The 19831-nt window shown below is 38.1% G+C and overlaps 1 protein-coding gene across 2 annotated transcripts in view; it reads left to right on the top strand.

The window, feature by feature from the left end:
- Window positions 1–19831, top strand: part of LOC140245027 (electroneutral sodium bicarbonate exchanger 1-like) — a 76817-nt gene that overhangs the window by 18988 nt on the left and 37998 nt on the right. For both annotated transcript variants that reach the window (XM_072324615.1, XM_072324616.1), the window contains exons 6-10: window positions 5302–5361; window positions 10772–11020; window positions 16554–16647; window positions 18736–18898; window positions 19247–19421. In XM_072324615.1, coding sequence (XP_072180716.1) covers window positions 5302–5361; window positions 10772–11020; window positions 16554–16647; window positions 18736–18898; window positions 19247–19421 — 741 coding nt within the window. The remainder of the gene's footprint in view (window positions 1–5301; window positions 5362–10771; window positions 11021–16553; window positions 16648–18735; window positions 18899–19246; window positions 19422–19831) is intronic.

Below are 19831 nucleotides of genomic sequence, written 5' to 3' on the forward strand. Positions count from 1 at the left end.
AATGAGCTGAAGATTTTTTTTTTGAAACTTTTGCACTTACCGCAATTCTTTTCCACTTGAGTTTTATTGGCCATAGTGAGCTGATCTGAGCAGTACTGAGCTGTACTGAGCTGATCAGCTGGTTCTAACAGCTAACTTCATTGGTTGCCTTGAAAATCAATTTACTGGCATTCTGTGCATACATATAAAAACAGCGTACGTTTGCTAACAAAAAAACTTGCAAACGTATGCTATCGCACTGTGCAATCGTTTGCCAAACAACACTTGCTGATTGGTCAATTAGCAAATGTTTGCTGAAGGCAGGTGGATACGTATGCCCGTTTCCATACGTATGCCCCAAACGAATTATGTCCGCAACGGCCTTCCATAGACGGAGCCCACTGTGTGGATGGAGTGCGTAGCACAGCGCATCAGCGCAGGGCTGATTCATTCATTTTGTGACGTCATAATTTTGGCCACCAAAATTTCGCCATCAGATCGGGTTCAGGTGGTCTAAGAAGGGTCTCAAAACACCATCTCTCCATCGTTCTAGAGACATGTTTACCTTCTGAAAGTTAATTATTCATATTCCTAGAGATTTAAGCTTTCCAGAAATGTATAAATCACCTTGTTTATGAATATCATCCTTTTTTTCTCGTTCACCATACTTTAACCTCGAGTATCATCTATTTTGACGATAAACTCTGGCCTCCCAAACTATATGATGCTCGTTTACACAACGAAGCTTTTCCTCAAAGGTAGCTATCCTCAAGGATAGGCTCACTGACCCCTGTAACTATGCTTATCTACAGGTTCCTATCAACAAGTTCTATCTGCACAATGCCCAACTACGACTGGGGAGCCCCACAGCTCGTTTATAGAGCCCTAACCCTAAGATATCTTGTGGATGGCTATCTTCAAGTTAGCTACACCATTGTATGAATGAGTACTGTAAAACGAGAAATGTTCGCGTGCATTTTAATTTCGCGAATTTCGCGAGCGCCAAGATTCGCGAAATTAAAATGCACGCGAAATTTCTTATCTACATTATATGCATTGAACGCAAGAGGCAATACGCGAAAATTTCTTGCCGCGAAACAGGCCGTCGGCTCCAATTCGCGAAAATTTCGTGCCGCGAATACATCATGTTTTACAGTATGTCTACACTGTGCTTAACTACAAGCCTATCCTCGAAGATAGCTATCCTTGAGGTTAAGGATCACCATCAGAACATTTGCTACATTGTCTTCTCAAATCTGTAGAATGCAAATTTCCATCCCAGCTGATCACAAATTATACACCTGTATGTATTTTCTGGTGAAATAAATACAGCACATAGCCAATAATGCAGCATAGCCAATTAACTGAAACAAATGTAGCCACATAAAAGAAATCATTTGTTTTTGAGGTTCTGTTGTGTGTGTGTGTGTGTGTGTGTGTGTGTGTGTCTGTGTGTGTCTGTGTGTGTTTGTTTGTATTGATGTCATCCTCCTTGGTATCATGATATTGAGTTTGGAATGAGTTTGCAACAATTTAGAGGCAAAGAGTTTATCGTCGATGCTATACCATCCAAACCATGGTTTCATTAGGTCTTGCAAGCTTAAAGTCTTCTTATAAAACTAACATGACTCTTGGATCACAGTTTTACTTGCATCATACTGTCTCTTTTTTTAGCTCACCCAAGCCAAGGGCTCCATTTGGCTATTACAATCATTCATTGTCTGCTCTCCGTCATGTGCAAACTTTTTACATTTTCACTTTTTCTCCTTGAAAACCCAGTGACAGACTTTCACCAAATTTGGCAAGTAGCATTCCAATGGTGACAAGATCTAGTTCAAATGGGCAACATGTTCCTTCCCCAATTTTAGGGAATCTTTACAAATTTTCTTCTCTAGAACCATAAGTGATAGAGATTTGTCAGCACTATTGTAGAGTAATTAAATTGGTGACTACAGTTTCAAGTTTGTTTATGGTGGATCAGGGGAGAGGGGAGGAGGGGAGGGGGGCTGGAACCAAGTTTAGGTTCAATTTTCTCATTTTCATATTCTTAAAAATTATACATGTTCAAATTTTCACCAAACATGCTTTAAGTGATAGAATGTATGTTTACACTAATTGGCACTGTGCCCCACATGGATACCCAGAACCCCAAATTAGAGAATCTTTACATATTTTCTTCTACAAAACCAAAAAATGTTCTGAATACATACAATGTACATTAGTTATTAATAACGTACTTTCAAGTTTCTTTATGGCAGATCCAGGGTTCTGAGGCTCCCTTGGAGCCTGAATGAGATTGGGGCCCACTTTACACATTTTGATCTCCTTAAAAAAGAAGCAAAAAGGTTGATTTCTTCACAAGTTTGGTAGGTATTATTACCAATATGATAGAAGACATATTGTCACTGTAACCTCCTGGAGGTCCCCAAAGCTCCCTATTTAAGTTAGCTACACCTGTACTATGTTTTTCTTTGGTAATACCCTGCAAGAGTGTGTGAAAGGTGAACTTGCGATACTAAGGTGAGCACAAGGCCTCTCTTGTTTCAGAACCCCTCGCTGGTTACTTTTTTTGTTTATTACCAGCTGACCTGCTGATTGTTTTGTTGTTGTTGTTGTTGTTGCTGCTTTGCTTTCCCACCCACCCAACTTTGTTTTGTTTTTGTGTTGTTTTTTTTTTTCAATTCTATACAGTACTTTGTGTTGCATCTGGATGTGATGTTAGAGTCACTTTCCTCTCCCAATGTGGATACCTTGTATTCCCTGCCCTTATTCCTGCCCTCCCCCCCCCCCCCCCCCAGCAAAAGGCTCACTGACTTATACCGAAAGTTTGATTGCACAAATAAATTAAGTTAGGTTACATTGTGCTATACAAGTTAGTAAATCTTACATATGTACCTTGATTAAAGGGAAGGGAAAGGGAGTTGTCTCTCGAGGAAAAACCAATTGTAAGAGGTCTTCTTGTAGAAATTGCATTTGTTTTTGCAGGAGCTTCATAAGGGGATCAAAATTGTGTCTTTTGATGGGGTGGGAGATTTTTCAAGGATAATTTCTTTCTTTCTCTTTTTCCTGTAATGAGAAGGGCATGAGCTATTTGATTTTTATGCCTCCGCCACGAAGTGGTGCCGGAGGCATTATGTTTTCGGGTTGTCCGTCCGTCCTTCCGTCCGTCCGTAATGAATTTTGTGGACAAGGTAACTATCGAAACCTGTTGAGGTATCCTAATAAAACTTGGCATGTATGTGTATTAGGGGGTGAAGTTGTGCCTATCAACTCTTGGGTGCACATGCTCAAGGTCAAAGGTCAAAAGTTCAAGGTCAAATACATAAAATTTCACTATTTCCACCATATCTATTGAATGCCTGAAGATATTTTCTTGAAACTTAGTGTATACATGTATTACCCAATTAAGATTCTCTGGTGAAAGTTTGGGTCATGAGGTCAAAGGTCAAAAGGTCAGGGTCAAATACATAAAATTTCACTATTTCCACCATATCTGTTGAATGCCTGAAAAGATTTTCTTGGAACTTAGTGTATACATGTATTACCCAATTAAAATTCTCTGGTGAAAGTTTGGGTCACGAGGTCAAAGGTCAAAGGTCAAAAGGTCAAGTAAAAATATTAAAACTTCTTTTTTTTTTTCTCCGTACCTTGGAAAATTGTTCAAGGTATCTTCATGGAACATAGTATATACATGTACTGACTGGAAGTGATTATCTAGAGAATGTAGGGTTCATGGGGTCAAAGGTCAGGGGTCAAAGGTCAAGTGCAAGACTTCAAAATTTTACTATTACCCTCATATTTATGCAATGCCAGCAGGGTTATTTTTTTACACTTGGTGTATGCTGTGTAACCTAATAGAAATTCTCTGGAAAGTTTTTTTTTCCTCTTTTTGCCTCAAAGGTCAAAAGGTCAAAGATCAAGTGAAAGTGCTGAACTAACTTTTTCCTCCATACATGTATCTCGGAAGTGGCTCAAGTTACCTTGAAACTTAGTACATATTATGCATGTTCTACCTGAAAGTAATTATCTTATGAATTTTAGGGTCAAGGGCCAGATGAAAATGGTAACAATCTACTATTCAATTCAGAAATTGCACTTTTTCTCCACACCTGTACCTTGAAAATTACTCAATGCCAAAATGTATGAATGGGTCAAAGTCAAGTTAAAGTCCTTAAATCCCTAGATACATGCTCTCCTATTCATCCAATTAAACCTACGTCAAGGAAGGTGAACATTCAACACATTTGTGACAAACTTGTCATTCCAATATTTTGCCAATTTTGTGAAAATGTAATCACACAGTGTCCACATGTACTATCTAGACCTATTGGGAAAATCATGCATTATGGCGGAGGCATACCAGTCGCCAAAGTGACATTTCTAGTTCTTTCTTTTTTTTTTACAGCAGATTCAAATATTTATCGTGTATTACAGTACTGGAAACACAAAATAATAAATGGAAAATGTATGGTTGTGCTATCACATGCCTTCACTTTTTCCTCGTTGAAATCATAACAGAGAAAGCACATTCCTGTATAATAAACTGCAAAGTTTTTGTTTTGCAGTGTATTAAACCATCATGAGGGGAAATCATTTTTTTCTCCTTCTTCTTCCTTTCTTTTTGTTGTTGTTGTTGTTGTTGGGGGTAGGTTTTTTTCCTTATTATGTGGTTTGTGGATGTCACAGTTAAATCATAAACTCATTCCATGTGTGAGGACTAATCTGCAGATTACATTTTCTTTGATGAAATTCATTGCTTTCTTCAAGTTTGAGACATAAAGCCCTGCGCACTCATTTGTTGTTGATGGTTATAGATTACTCTGTATTTCATCAAAACATTGCAATATACAGTTCACTAATGCTGTACAATCAGATATGCTTTATAGGTATATTTATAAGAAATTGAGCATAGGTAGAAATTAATTTGTACTATCACAGAAGGAAAGGCATGTATAGCAACAACATTGCTGTGTTGCTGCTACATTGTGGTTGAAAAAGAGCTTCAAGCACACTATAAAAATGAGGTTTCCCATGCCGACACATTATCTAATTCATGTTGCTGTTGGAGTGTTTACAGTTGATTAAAGCTTCAAGCATCACAACGCATCAGCTATACTGCTGTTAGAATATTCAGAGATATTGCAGTTACATTAACTGTGCCCCCCTTGTTTTTCTTGTTATTTCTTTATGCACTTTTGAAGTCCTGCATGACATGATTTCAGTGCTGATTGTGTACTAGCCTGAATTCAAGTCTGATGTGATTATTATCACTTGTCCCTCACCTGGGCATCCTGTCATGTTGCACTCTTTCCATGTCCACAGAAGAGGCTCAGCGAAGCAAGAATGTCACTTCCCCAGAATCTACAAGGCCTCACGCTCTCGGTTGGAATTTGATTGATTATATCATATCTGTCTGACTTTGTCTTCCTTTACTTTGTCACCATTAACATTTCAAATTCACTTAATATTTCCTCTCTCATATCATCAGCATTTGTCAAAGGGATATTCAGCTGAATGAATGTTTTGGGATACTCATGAATGCATGATGATTTTAACTGTGCATTTATGAATGGCCAGAAAGTATCTGTCAAATTACTAGGAAATGAAAGAGGACACCATGGGTAACAGAGCTCATGTATGTAACATTCATGGCTGTTAATTGACATGGCTGCTAAAACTGTCCACGCATTCATCATTTCATCATTGCTTCATGCAGGGTTGCAGGTGTATTCTGGTATACAGCATGCACAACACTTGATTTCTCCAGAACATTACCTTATATCTGTTTCATAAGAACCAACATGCTATTGAAAGGTCTTTTTACTACAAAAAAAAAAAAAAAAATCAACAATTGCATCTCCCATGGTAACAACCAGTCAGCTGTCAGCATATTCCATGCTAGCTGCAATTATATTTTACAGCTGTCATCAATTTTGCAAAAAGCAGACTCTTACAATTTGTACCTTCACATCTAACAATAGTAACTCATGTATGGCTTCTCTCAAGATGTACAGGGTTGTGTCGTCTTGTAAACTAACTCGTTGCCATGGCAGTGTTTCCATAGTGATATTACCATGTGTAATATAAGATATTCCACTGCCTGTTACATAATATGCCTTTCATTATCATGTTTGTCATGTACTCCAGAATTCATCATTGTCCCTTTTGTGTGTCATGTTGTTGTAACAACTTGTGCTTTCATGTGTACTGACTTATAACATTGCATGGAAATACTTGTGCAAGCATCATACAAGAAGATGTTTGAAATATTATGGCGACATAGCATAAAATGTGTTTGGTGTATGTTTTGATATGCATTGTCTATTTTTTCATTCTTCTCAGTCATAATATAGGCAATAATTCATCAGTTTTGAACAAATCATTCTTTTCATGACATATTTTGACCATGATGATTGCCATCTTCATCATGTCATCATCATCATCATCATTATCATCATCATCATCCTCATCCTTGTCATCAATGCCATTGACATCATGACTTGTTTCCATGCTAGCTGCTAGTCTGTCCATTATTCTTTTATCGTCTTCTCCTTCATACATGTATCTTGGTTGTAAATTGCATTCCTGTCCTCTGAAGTCTGATTATCTTGGGTAGCATGCTGGTATTGTAGTTATCGTGATCAAGCCTATGAACACCAAACCAGACAACCAGGAATTCAACCAACAGTAATTGAGCACCCCCTACACTCTCTCTTTCTGATAGTGGAGGGGCTCTGTATATATGCACATTTTATTCTGATTTAAATCTCACTATTTATGTGAATATAATTTAAAAGCATCTCTATCTTTGTCCAAATGGGTGTAATATGAAAGCTGTATTGGACATTTTCAAGGAAAAAAAACCCCACAAAACACACACAAAAAAAAAACTGTAGGTATATCTTTGTACCTGCACATGGTTTTGCTGACTATTTTTTTTATTTCATTTTTTTTTTATTTTTTTTTTTATTTCATTGAGGGGGGAGAGAAACAGATGCTTACAAACAAATACTGGTTTTTTAATCTGGATTTGAATCCTGGTTTCTGGCCACATGTGAATGGGGCTAATATGATTCACATTTATCACATATTCCTTGATTTATGATAACAAAAAATAGATTGACATGTTCATGTTCATATGCTGTTGAACATGTCATCTTGCCGCAGTGTTTGATAACAGAGAAAATAAAAATACAAATCATGCAGCAGCTTGTGATATTGATTTACATGTATCAGACAGTGTCAGGGGCCTGTGGTTATCTTGGAATAACACTCATATGGTAAAGGTATGGAATGTCATGGATGATGCATTCTCATGCTGGAAAGTTCTATTTTCCTTGCCTGTCAAATCTCCATGGCAACAGATGTCATCTTTTTTTTTTTGTTATTGCTATCATCCAAAGATTTATGCAGTACACAACAATTGTCAACCATGATTCTTCTATGCATATCAGTATCATCAAAGCAGGAGAAATAAAATAATATGCAGCTGCACTTTTTATTACTGCTAACAATAAAAAGAAAACAAAAAACTTTCCAATTTGTTTGAGTTTACTGCATGTCATGTGAAATGTTTCTATTGCTTCAGCTTTGATTTGCATTTAATATTTTTGGATTGTCTCTACTTCACACTTCTGTATATGCTTTGTTGATTGCATTTGTGATTTATGAGTGTGTCAATGTTTCATTGAGACGTTCAATCTGTTCTTAGCTATGCTTCCCAGCTTTTTTGCTTAGATATTTCTTGTAAATGTTCATTTTACACTTGTGCTGAGATGGCCTAAGCTGTTTTGATTGTGTGAAGATTGTCATGGTTGTTGATGCCATGTTATTTTGTTATTGTTTTGTTTTATAGAATGAATTTGCCAATCATAGTAGATCAAACTCATTTAAGAGCAAGAAGTTTTCCAAGGTATGTGTTTCTGTGCCGACAGTGATCTTGTCTGCACCAGCGTGGATCTTGTAAAATAATCCTGTCTTTTTAAAATTCTCTCTACTGCCTTCTTCTGGGATTTGTTAATTTCTATCAGAAAAGGATTTGCACTTGTCAATGTTACTTTCACTCTTAACACATTTTCTTTTAATTATCTAATGAATCAAGTACATCTCTTTCTCCCTGTTCTGAGTCTGCTGTTCTTCACTATGAATTTGGGAGCACTGAGGTCCTTTTAGGGGAAAATATCTGTATAGTAGCTATTCCTAGAAATACATGTACTTGTGATGAATCTGGCCTGAAGAGATAAAGAAAACACTGCACCACTGGTACTTGCAAGTAGCTCACAACCATGCAATCAATGGTGATGCCACTTTCTTCTTCTTTCTTTTTATTTTTATTTTTTCTTTTTTTGTGAGGGGCTGCAAATATGTACCAAACATTTAGATTTATATTCAGACTATATTCAAAACATTTGAATTATTAAGTTTTCATCCCCTCCCCCCCCCCCAAAAAAAAAACAAACAAAGAAAGAAAATAAATAAATAAATAGATGAAGATAAAAGAAAATGAAAATACAGTAAAAGAGAACATCTATTCTGTTATCAGTAAATTCTATTTAGAGATAGGCAAAAGTTGCTGAATTCAAAAGTACAGAGTTTCTCCATTTATTAGAAGGTCTTTATGTACTTAAGGTGAGCAGTTATTTTGTTTAACTTTCTAGCATTATATAAAGGGAAAGACTGAGAAAAATATCACTGAAGCATCAGCTAATAATATCCTATATACTTATAGGCTGACTCACTGTCCCAGATTTGTTCACAGTAGAGAGAGGAAAGAGTACCAATCTATTTAAATCAGTCTGTTTTTACTATGCTGTATTTCTCATTCTAAACTGAGAGTTGGGACTAATAAAACGAGGTCAAAAAATCCAGTATAATTTGGTCTGGGGCTTAAAGGCTGCACAATTTTAGCATATCATTAAATTGAGAGCCAAAAGGTTCCTCTATACATGCTCACAAGCATACATTGCATTAGTGCCCATTTGTTTCTGAAGTGATTATGAAGTGGTATGGTAACTGTCCATATTTGTTTACGTGTATGTAGTACTACATGACTTGTGTGGTGGAAACTGGTTAAGGGGGCTGGTTGAGGGGGTCCAGATGAAGGGGGTAGGTTGAGGGGGACTAGTTGAGGGGGGCTGGTTGAAGGCGGTAGGTTGAGGGGGACTGATTGAGGAGGGCTGGTTGAAGGGGTAGGTTGAGGGGGGCTGGTTGAAGGCGGTAGGTTGAGGGGGACTGGTTGAAGGGGGTAGGTTGAGGGGGGCTGGTTGAAGGGGTTGGTTGGGGGGGGGGGGCTGGTTTAGAGGGAAAGAGAGGAGGTTGAACCAACAGAAATCATAAAAAAAGGCTTTACACCAAATCACACATATGTGTAGCATGTTTATGGAGCTGCAATATTTGCACTTATAATGACAGTTGAGATCGTCTACCTATCTACACAAGTTGTTGCATGAATTGCTATATACATTTAAGCATTTAAATTAGTGCAATGTAGGTAATTTAGAGAAATTACAGATATTTCTAGTAATATTTCTTTGAGAAGCCTCTCATATCATTTCCATGACATTCTCTCCTTCAATGTATGGTCAATGTACACACCATTGTGTTCAGTCAGTGTGCACTTGGCACACTGTGATATGAATCAAGCAAGTTAGAATGGCATAGAAAAAAAAAAAATCAAGATTCAAAAGAGTGACAGAAGCACAAGAAGAGGTCTGTAAACCGGCACTGAGTGCTTTCTTTGGTGCATACAGAGTGTGCCTTCACAGAAAATGGAAAAAAGAGAGCAACATACTGAATGCCCAAGGAATTTTGTGTTCAAGTCTTTGACATTCCTCTGAGGTTTACTAACACATTGTTGTGTTTTCTTACACCTAACAGTGTGACGAGTGCATGCTATTTCTCTCTGTGTGAGCAGCTGTCTCAGTTTAATTGAAGCTTCACCAATTAACCATTTTTTACGGCTACTTGATGTGTCTAACCACTTATCAAGTGTGACAGTCTTATGATGATGGTGTTTAGATTCACTGAATATTACAGTTCTCCTCATTGGTCTGTCTGTTCACTGTAGCAGGAATTAATTCTGTCACTCTTCTCCCTCTTCCTTCTTTTTAAAGGAGGAGTCTCCAACTTATGACATTATCTTCAAGAGGAAATATTAATGAAGAAGAGAACCTGTTTTTAAAGTCATTCACTGGAGACATCAGTTTACTTTAAAATGATTTTTTTTTTCAATTTAGACATAAAACATGCTTGTCAGTGACAAGTCAAGAATACGGGTATTTGATGTGCATATGATGACCAAAATGTATTAATGAAAGGGTTGTGTTTGTGTGTGTGTGTGTGTGTGTGTTTGTTTGTGTGTGTGTGTGTGTACAGTTGTACATCTCTAGTTATAGTGTGTGTACATTTGTGAATTATCAAAAGCCATGAGAGTTTGGTTTTAAATCTTGGATTGCAAAACTCAGAAATCATTGCTTCTATTGCAAAGCATGCTGTACATGCACAGCATTCAAGGTCAGACATCTCACTCCATTGCATGGTCCATACAAACAAAGCAACTTTACTTTGACCATCAAGCCATTTCCAACAAAGAACAAAAAACAGCATTAATTGCATGTTGTGCATATGTTCAGGTGATGGGTCAATAAATTGTAAGTACCTCAAGACCATGTACCTTGTTTGAAAAGAAAAAAAAAAAGCAAGTGAACTGACAAGACAATAATCCAGAAATATTTGTGTAAACCTTATTTTGAACTATTTTTTTCTTGTCTGAATGAATATTTACTCCATTCAGGCAAGGCACAGTTTCATGCGCAAGATTCCACCAGGAGCTGAAGCATCCAATGTTCTTGTCGGTGAAGTAGACTTCCTGTCACGTCCTATCATTGCCTTTGTTCGTCTGCGCACTGCTGTCTCCCTGGGAGACTTGACTGAGGTACCCATTCCCACTCGTTTCCTCTTCATCCTGCTGGGCCCACAGTCATCAGAGACAAAGCGGTACCATGAGATCGGCCGATGCGTGGCTACCCTTATGTCTGATCAGGTATGTAATACATAATGTGTACGAATGCCTCCACCTTTGTGTTAAAAAGCAGCATAGAGTAGGGATGTACAATTGTAGTCATGGTTCAGAAGATGATTCAGACTTGACTTTGCCTTGTGAGGTTTTAAGATGATTTGTCTTCCAGTTAACATGTAAGGCACCTTTAAGATATCCTCCAATGATAAAGTTTCTTTTCTTTGAAGCACCGCATCTAGTAATCAATCAAATGATGTGAATTTTATGATAATTTTACCCACTGAATATATTTAATTGAAGCCACAGTGCTTATATGATTCAACCACTGAGTACATCCCAACTGAGGTTAACTAGGTTCAAAGAATGTGAGCTTTACTACAGGCTGGTAAGAATTTATGTGTGATGCCTCATAACGTTCTGAAAGAGAGGAAACTAGCAAGCAACAACAACAAAAAGAGGACTGTGCCATTGTAGACATTGTTATACACTAGTGTAGAGAGCAATACATGTAAGTACACCTCTCCAGGAAATCTCTATTGCTTATCCATTCTTTATCAGGACTGTTTTAGGCTTTTAAAGGCTTTCCTAAATGTCCGGCCTTTTTCTCTTTCATTAGCTCACTTACAGCACCTAAGATTTCATTAGAGATACATTGTAGGTTTAACTGTAGTTATCAAATAATATCTGATTGCTGCAACAGAAACAGTAAGAAACATTTGGACATTGTGGCTCACAGAATGGCAGGAAATTAGATTTTTTCCCCTTCTTTGTCATGTTTATTCTGGTTGAGAACTGGAAACCTTTCCAGTCTGTTTGTCGTCTTTCTCTGCTTCATTATCTTCCTGAAGAAAGAAGAGGAAACAAGTGAAATAAGTGACTAACCAGCAATGAATCAGACATTCCCTGTGGAGTGAAAATTTACTACCAGGGCATTATTTACTGACATGAGACTGTCGTGCCAAGTAATGAAAAGGGCAACATTTGTCCAGCATGTAAAGACATTGTCAGACTGATGGATATTTCAGAAGTCCCTTCATTAGAGACTGGCCCCTTTTCATTCTTGTTCTAGGAATCGAAAAGTTTCCTCAATAGCTTCTTGTAGTCAAAAGAACATACGCCAGGCAAGGGTTGACTGCAAGTCTTGATTATCATTAATAACTCGTCCAATTGAGGTGGAGGTAGGAGATAGGGGCACCTAAGCATGGAATGACTGCCTTTAAATTGTGATTCAGTTTGTAGTCAGCAACAAAAACATTTCCTTCATAGGAAATTGCATGACATTGATGTGAGGATAGAAGCCTATATATGCAGTCCTTCAAGGTCCTGTAAAGGTTTGTGAAATCTCTCCCAATATTAACTTTCTCTTTGATATCACGCCATTGTCTTTGTTGAAGCTATAAAAATAAAAATGTGATTTCATGTCTGAACTTGATACTTGATACTAGTGTAGAATGTCTTTCAAAGGGCATCTTCAAAATAGTGAATTTTTTTTAAATAATGCATAATGTGTATTTGTTTGGTGAACAATCACACACTTTCTTTTTCCCCCCTTGGATCAGGAGTACAATATTGACTGTGATATCCATCTCTCAATACTTCTCTGTGGTATACTTATTAAGCCGTGACCAATAAGGATAGTTTTTTGTCCCCATTCACAATCCCAACTAAAACTTTATTCTCTCAGACAGACTGAGGATGAGTCTCCCATTAAATTAAATGCTGTATGGCCTTGAGATGAGTCTCCCCACCTGTGAAATGTGGCATATTGCATGTCAGGTGCTTAGGCAGGTTGTAGGTTTTACTGGATGCTTATAGAATGTTAGTCAGGTGCATATGTGTCAACAAGTCTCTTTCATACAACACATGCTCGTCACATGACATTTGGGAGAAGAAAAAAAGTACAATTGCATGCTTTCAAAACCTAGCATGCAAAATGCCATCCAGCACTTTATTTCTAGCACACGATGACATCACTATTACTCTCACAGGCTCATCATTAAACCAAAGTCTGTCTTTCAATGGCCTTCCTCTGAGAAAATGAATGGTGGTCATTATATTCAGGACTTGGTTTAGACCACACCCATTGATATGGCAGACAAATAGTGGATGATTGTTTATTTGTGCAAAGATGAGAAGCTCTATTCAATGTGGCATACACGTACCTTAAGGTGGTGAATAGAGCACCTCAATTTTAACCTCATCGTGTGCAGTCACACCATTATAAACTATGTGTAAATTATTCAATCTCCTCAGAAGTTTAACTAGCCTGCTATCACTGCAATAGGTCTATCACCTGTGAGGAAAAAAAAAAAAAAAAAAAAAAAACCAACATTTTGTAACTTTTTCAACATCTTACATTGTTGACTTCACATGGAATGTAAAGGCCATGAAATGATAAACAGCTTCTAGAGGGATGTGTAAGGAATATTGCTGGCTTCTTTTGGAATCATGGAATCTGTCTCTCATGTGAGAAATGATTGCCCACAAAGAGAGGGAGAAAGGGGATGGCAGGTAAAAGATATGTAATTGTTTGGCCTGTTTCTGTATTTTGCAGCATTCAGGTTTGTACTCATATGAATGGGTAACCATGATAAAGTTGGACAGCCACTCCTTGAATAACGTAATCCACTCTGTGTGCCCCATACTTGTTTACTCCTAAACTCTTTACCAGGTAACACACAAGGTTTTCTGCACTGGGATGAATACGTATTGTATGAGCTAATGAATAGCAGTCTAGTTCAGGAGCCAGATGCATGTTTCTGAGTTCTTTCTCTATGGAAGGAAGCGAACAGATTTTCATGCAGAGTTTACAGTAGATACAAATACAAATGAAGTATGTCTAATGTTGAGGTATAATCTATGGGGCAGAGTTTGTGTGCCCATTTTCCCCTTAATAACAAATGATGGCTTGGATCCTTTTCAATGAAGAGCTAGGGTCAGTTGACCTTACATTTTATAAATGAATGGCCCTTCCCTCAATTTGCCAGATGTTTATCGAGCAAAATTGTACAATTTGTGCCAATCCAACTATACAGTATCCCTAATTCATAGCTGCAATTGTTTAATTTGTGGCATCTTTCTTGAAACAGCGTGGTGAATATTATATGAATGCTCAATGCTCTAAATCTTTATTGTAAAATCCTGACTGTACAGACTCTTACTGGATACTCAAACGTGTCATTAAATACTATCTTTATTGTCTTTATAAATACTGAAAAATTGCATGTATACACAGTCACTTGCACTTACATGCGTGTACATTATAACTTGTTCTTCACTCTCATTGAATAGGATATACATGTATTCATTATAAATAATTTCAGTACACATTTGTTTTTTCATATCTGCACACGTATTTGTGAATGCACATATACATACATGTGTACCCCTTTCTCTTCCTCTCCCTCTTTTTTTCCCTTCTCTCTCTCTCTCTCTCTCTTTCTCTCTCTCTTTCTCTCTCTTTATAAGCAGAAGGTAGTATCATTTGAGTCGTAGAACTATTTATGTGCTGGCTGAAACAAGACCATTATTGGGGGGGGGGGTGGGGTACCCTTTTTTATTCAAACAAAACATCTCTACTACATCCAGCAGGGCGTTCAAATTGTGTCAGCTGCAAATTCAGGTCAGACGTCATCCCAGCTTTCCCGATGTAATCAGTCTAATTCAGTTGCTCTGGATTTTCACATTGAGGGATAAAAAGGGAAAAAATGGCCTCAAAATCTCAACTAGATGAGTGATATCAAGAGGATTGAGAAAATTTACACCTCATGTGCCGCAATGCTTCCCTGGTAGATGGCATGCTTGTATTAGAAGAGATGAGCTGTTCTTAATCAAAAGATTATCTGATTTGAGCCAATTTTTCCAGGTGTGACCTTTGTGAGTCAGAGGGCTGTCATACCAGACACCCAGAACTAAGTTTGGTGAAAACACAAATTTGTCTGCCAGGAAATGTTGATTTATAAAATGAGATGTGTATCTTGTCCATTGCTGAGTCAATCATTTGGTCATTTTTAAAAAGTGAAAACAGGAAAGATGTTTTCATCAAGTCTGAGAACATATGCCAGGTGAATTGCTGGACACCCCCCCCCCCCACCCCCAACACACACACACACACACACACACAGACCCCAGACACACCCACATAAAACTTAACGTCTCTTCAGATGACAGAGTAATTACTGTATTTCTTCTCAATGGATGTAAAGTAAAAATTAAAGAAGAGCAAGTTGGGAAAAGTGATTTGTATTTTCTTTGCAAAAATCCTTTTTTCCATCACTTCCAAAATTATGCACAGTATGTTTTACTGGCAAACAGTGAATACAGTGTAGGTATTCAAACTTTGTGATGACTTTCTGTTTTGCTCCTTAATGATTATAAAATAATAAAGTGGATCTCAGTCATGTGAAAGTAGCAATACCATTACCTAGCCCGACTAGACGCAGTGCAGAGTCTCCGTGCGCCAGCGACTTTGCTGTGTGTAGTTAACCTTTACCATGTGGGAATATACATTGTATGTGAACCTGCATCACAAAACCACCAGAAAAGCAACAGTAATTATGGATTTTAAGTTAATGGCAGATTTACATGTAAGAGCAGACTTCAAACATTCAAATGATGTATAACTCAATGCAAATGAACCTTCCTAACATGTCTAAATAAAGAAATGGAAGTACATGCAGGAAAAATGTTTACTGAAAAAAAAAAAACAGGCTTTGAAGTTTATAAGGGTTTATTCAAGTGTTAAATGTCTCTGGGCTGTGCTCTGTGCAATGGATGGTACGAAAGAACAGGATGTGAAACTCCATAAAAAAACATAGTGAAGGGATTATCAGATTACACTGACATTTTTCACACTCATGAAGCAAATTCTCTCCATACCTGATGCAAACTTTATAGTACATGCAGTAGCACCATCCTTTCAGTAGTTATCAGAGTTTAAACAAGAAGAAGATAATAATAGTGAACTATGTAAAGTTTTATTTTTTTTTAGAAATGAAAAGGAGCCTGTTACCAATACCTAATTACACTCTACAATAAACACACACACACACACACACACTCCAGAAAACTGCAGAAAACATGATTTTCCCCTTGTTTCTTTCTTGATTCCAAACTTTAAAATCTGTATGTAGAAAAAGAATTGATCTTCCAGAAATGATGAAAAACTCAAGATTGACTAGACTGACCCATTTCACGTATTGAGTCCTCATGTAAAATCAGGGTGGGCAACTTTTTTGTTGGATTTGTGATGCATGGTCATATATACATGTACTCATGTGTATACAATATTTTTTTTCTGTCCTGTGTTGTGAATGCAAAATTATCACTTCATTTGTGATGTCTTGATTTTTAGATTTATATGAGTAGGTAGTGTAATAGCATACAATACTCAAAGAGAGCATAATATGCAATATTAGATTGTGTTGCTTCTGATTGTATAATGAAACCCAAGTATTGAATAGAAGGAGAAAGGGTAAGAGACACTTGTGTTTGTTTGTTGTTTTACCTAATATTCGTATTCCCAATATTGTTGTTATTTGATGTGGTTATGGCATAGGTGTTCCATGATGTGGCATACAAGGCAAAGAATGTCAAAGATCTCTTGGCCGGTATTGATGAGTTTATCGACTCGGTCACAGTGCTTCCACCAGGTGAGACAATCGCCCTGATCCATGATGACCCTAGCCTTTTGTCAAGGCCCTCTCGCTGTATTGGGCAAGCGAAGCGAGCCCAGCCGAGCACGCCAGCGCGAGGGCCTTTTGAGATCTGCTTTACACATTATCATTCATGACACATGAACCTTTCTGAATACTCATTTTAATGGGTTCCGGTCAACCAATGGAATGGCGCGCTCCCCGTATCCTCAGCCTTGGTGTTATCATGCCTGTTCGCATGCATCACTTACCACCGGAGGAGGTCTGCCACGGAACTCTACACACTCTGTGTGTAGGGTTCTGTGAGGTCTGCGGCAGCAGCGTGCATTCGCTCTGTTCAAATCTAGTTCGAGCAGACAGACACGCCGATTGGTCGACTTTTGCTCCCGAAATCGGGGAGCAAAAGTCGGTAATTCAAAGGGCTAACAAAAGGATGCGAAGCAGATCTCAAAAGGCCCTCGCGCAACCCCACTCAGCTGGGCTCTCTTCACCATACAGCGAGAGGGCCTTGACAAAAGGCTATGATGACCCCTAATGGATCATTGTGTCAATCCACAACTTGACTAGAAGCAGCCAATCAGAAATGAGCTCTGACAAGTATGCATGTTGATTGGCCAGTTGATTGCAAGTTTGAATTCAAGTACTTCTTGATACAGTAATGATTTAAGTGTGAGACATTTTGAACTTGTTTTTAATGCTTCTTGTGAGGCAGATAAGTTTACATACTGTACATGATTGCAACATACAGGAACTCTCATTGGAAAATAGCCACCTCTTCCCTGTCTGGCAGCTCTGATGATTTATTACATGACTTTGATTATTACATTACTTTGATTTATTACCTTACTCTTCAGAATGAAATGTTCATAATTTATTGTTTTCAAACCTTTGCAAGTATATGTTGGTATATATGTACGATTTATGTATGTTTGACTTTCAAATACAAGGTACTTGTATTCTTTTATACATGCATATCAATGTACAACTGTATTTAACTACCTGTATTGCTTTTTATGGGATTTGGAAATACAAATGTACATTCGTAGTGTGTCTTTGGATACTTTATTGAGCTCTGCTTTCATGATTAGGTGGGATTATACTTTTTATCAGTCCTTTCTCCATTATTTACCAAAGCTGCATGTAGTCTGTTTTTATGTTTGTTTGTTTCAAGAATATACAGAAATAAAATCATGTCAAATCGCATTGTTCAGAATCAGTCACGTGCAGTCAAACCTTTCTCTAGCAGCCACCCAAGTGAGACGAAAAAAGCTTGCACTGTATGGGTGTAGGCGTGGAGCTACTGTATCAAGTTGTGTAGCTCAGTGGTATAAGTCTGTTCATGTGTACTTGCAGCATATGAATGAGCTAATAACAACATTTTGTACATTGAACAATGCTGTCATTGGTCACATTATTGCGTACTAGCAGGCATACAGCAAGCAAACTTTTCACAAGTCCATTACTGTGCATAAATGATGGGTGAATGCAGCAGTGGCAATCACTTAGCTGTCCACCATGTTGTACATGTATATGACTGGCACGGCTGTAAAGTTGAAAAACACACTGATGCTGTAATTCCTAGCTCGCCTGTGGCTCCATGTGGCCACCATACAGCTAAAAATATACCACAAGATACAAAATTGGTGGCAGCTGGCTGCGTTTTGGGTTCTCACTGTATGTAAGATCTTTTCCATGGTATTTCGGGGGGGGGGGGGGGGGTAGAGACCCCATTCGACCTGTACCTGGTCTAAGCTGGTGGCTGCTACTAAAGGCAGATTTGGCTGTTAAAGATATTTACATAACATTCAGATTACAAACTGTTGGTCTACTGGATGCTTGTCTGGGGTGGAATTCTTTATTACGCAGTTATATTTTGCCTTTTCTGATTCCCGTCAGACTTTGTGTACAGTAAGTGAAGAATTTCTGCTTGCAATGAATATTTAAATACCATTACAAGGAAAATGAACTCTAGTCTGTGCAGGTGACCGTAAGCTTTGCATACAACCTGTCTACCATCCTATGATTCATGTGTTTCACTTCCTGTGTACAAAGTATTCATCATTGTGTGTCTCAACATCCATTCAGGTGCTTGGGATCCCAATATCCGAATTGAGCCCCCAAAGACAGCCCCCTCCCAGGCCAAGAGATTGTCAGCCTACCCCTCGGCCTCCCCTAATGGACATGTGGAAGGGATTGATGACACAGATGGGGGACATGAAAATCACGAGGGCTTGGAGAGGACGGGCAGGTAAGGAGGATGGAGAGACACGAGATGAAAGGAGGAGGAGGATGAAAGAACATTGAAGTTTTACACAGAGTGAAGGAGGAAGGAACTTGGAGAGAGAGAGAGGGAAGATTTTGAAGGCATGAAGAAAGAGGGTGGTTAATAAAGACCAAGAAATAAAAGAACAGTTTGAGAGCAAGGTGTTGAAGGGGAATGTGACAAGATAGAGATAAAAGATGAGATTATTGAAGAGAATGGTAGATGTGGTAGAAGAGCTCTGGTGGCAAAAGATAATATGGTAAAAATGATATCCTGTAGATAATGGTGTTGATATTAAAATTCTTCTCTTGATGTCATTTTCATCTGTACCAGGTTATTTGGTGGTCTGATTCAGGACTGCAAACGTCGGTTCCCCTGGTTCCTCAGTGACTTCCGGGATGCAATGCACATACAGTGTGTGGCCTCCTTCATCTTCATGTACTTTGCCTGCATCACACCTGTCATCACCTTTGGGGGTCTGCTTGGTGAAGCAACACACAACCAAATGGTAAGACACATAAAGGAGAGGGAAAGCCCCTATCATGTAGACCTCTTAGGAAAGTTGGAATGGCTTTTGAGAATCACACAATAACAAGAAGAGATTTTGGTGTGGAAACAATTCTCATATGGGTCTTAATACTGATGTCATTAGGAATTCAAACAGTCCCGACAAATGTTGTCTCAAATTCCTCATATTAAACTCAGAGATATTTGATGAGGACAGTTTACATCCAATGTGGACAATTTCAGATAGTCTTCTGCATAAAGAACAATCAACAGCAACACTCTTTACTTTTTCCTTGATATAGCAGCATGTTGATGCCCAGAATTTGTCTAATTATCCAGATTTCTGGACAGCAGACCTTGAATAGTCAGATTTGTCGAGAGGTGTAACATTTTCATTGACCAAATTTACAT

The sequence above is a fragment of the Diadema setosum genome, chromosome 22 (assembly GCF_964275005.1).
Source record: "Diadema setosum chromosome 22, eeDiaSeto1, whole genome shotgun sequence".
NCBI lineage: Eukaryota > Metazoa > Echinodermata > Echinoidea > Diadematoida > Diadematidae > Diadema > Diadema setosum.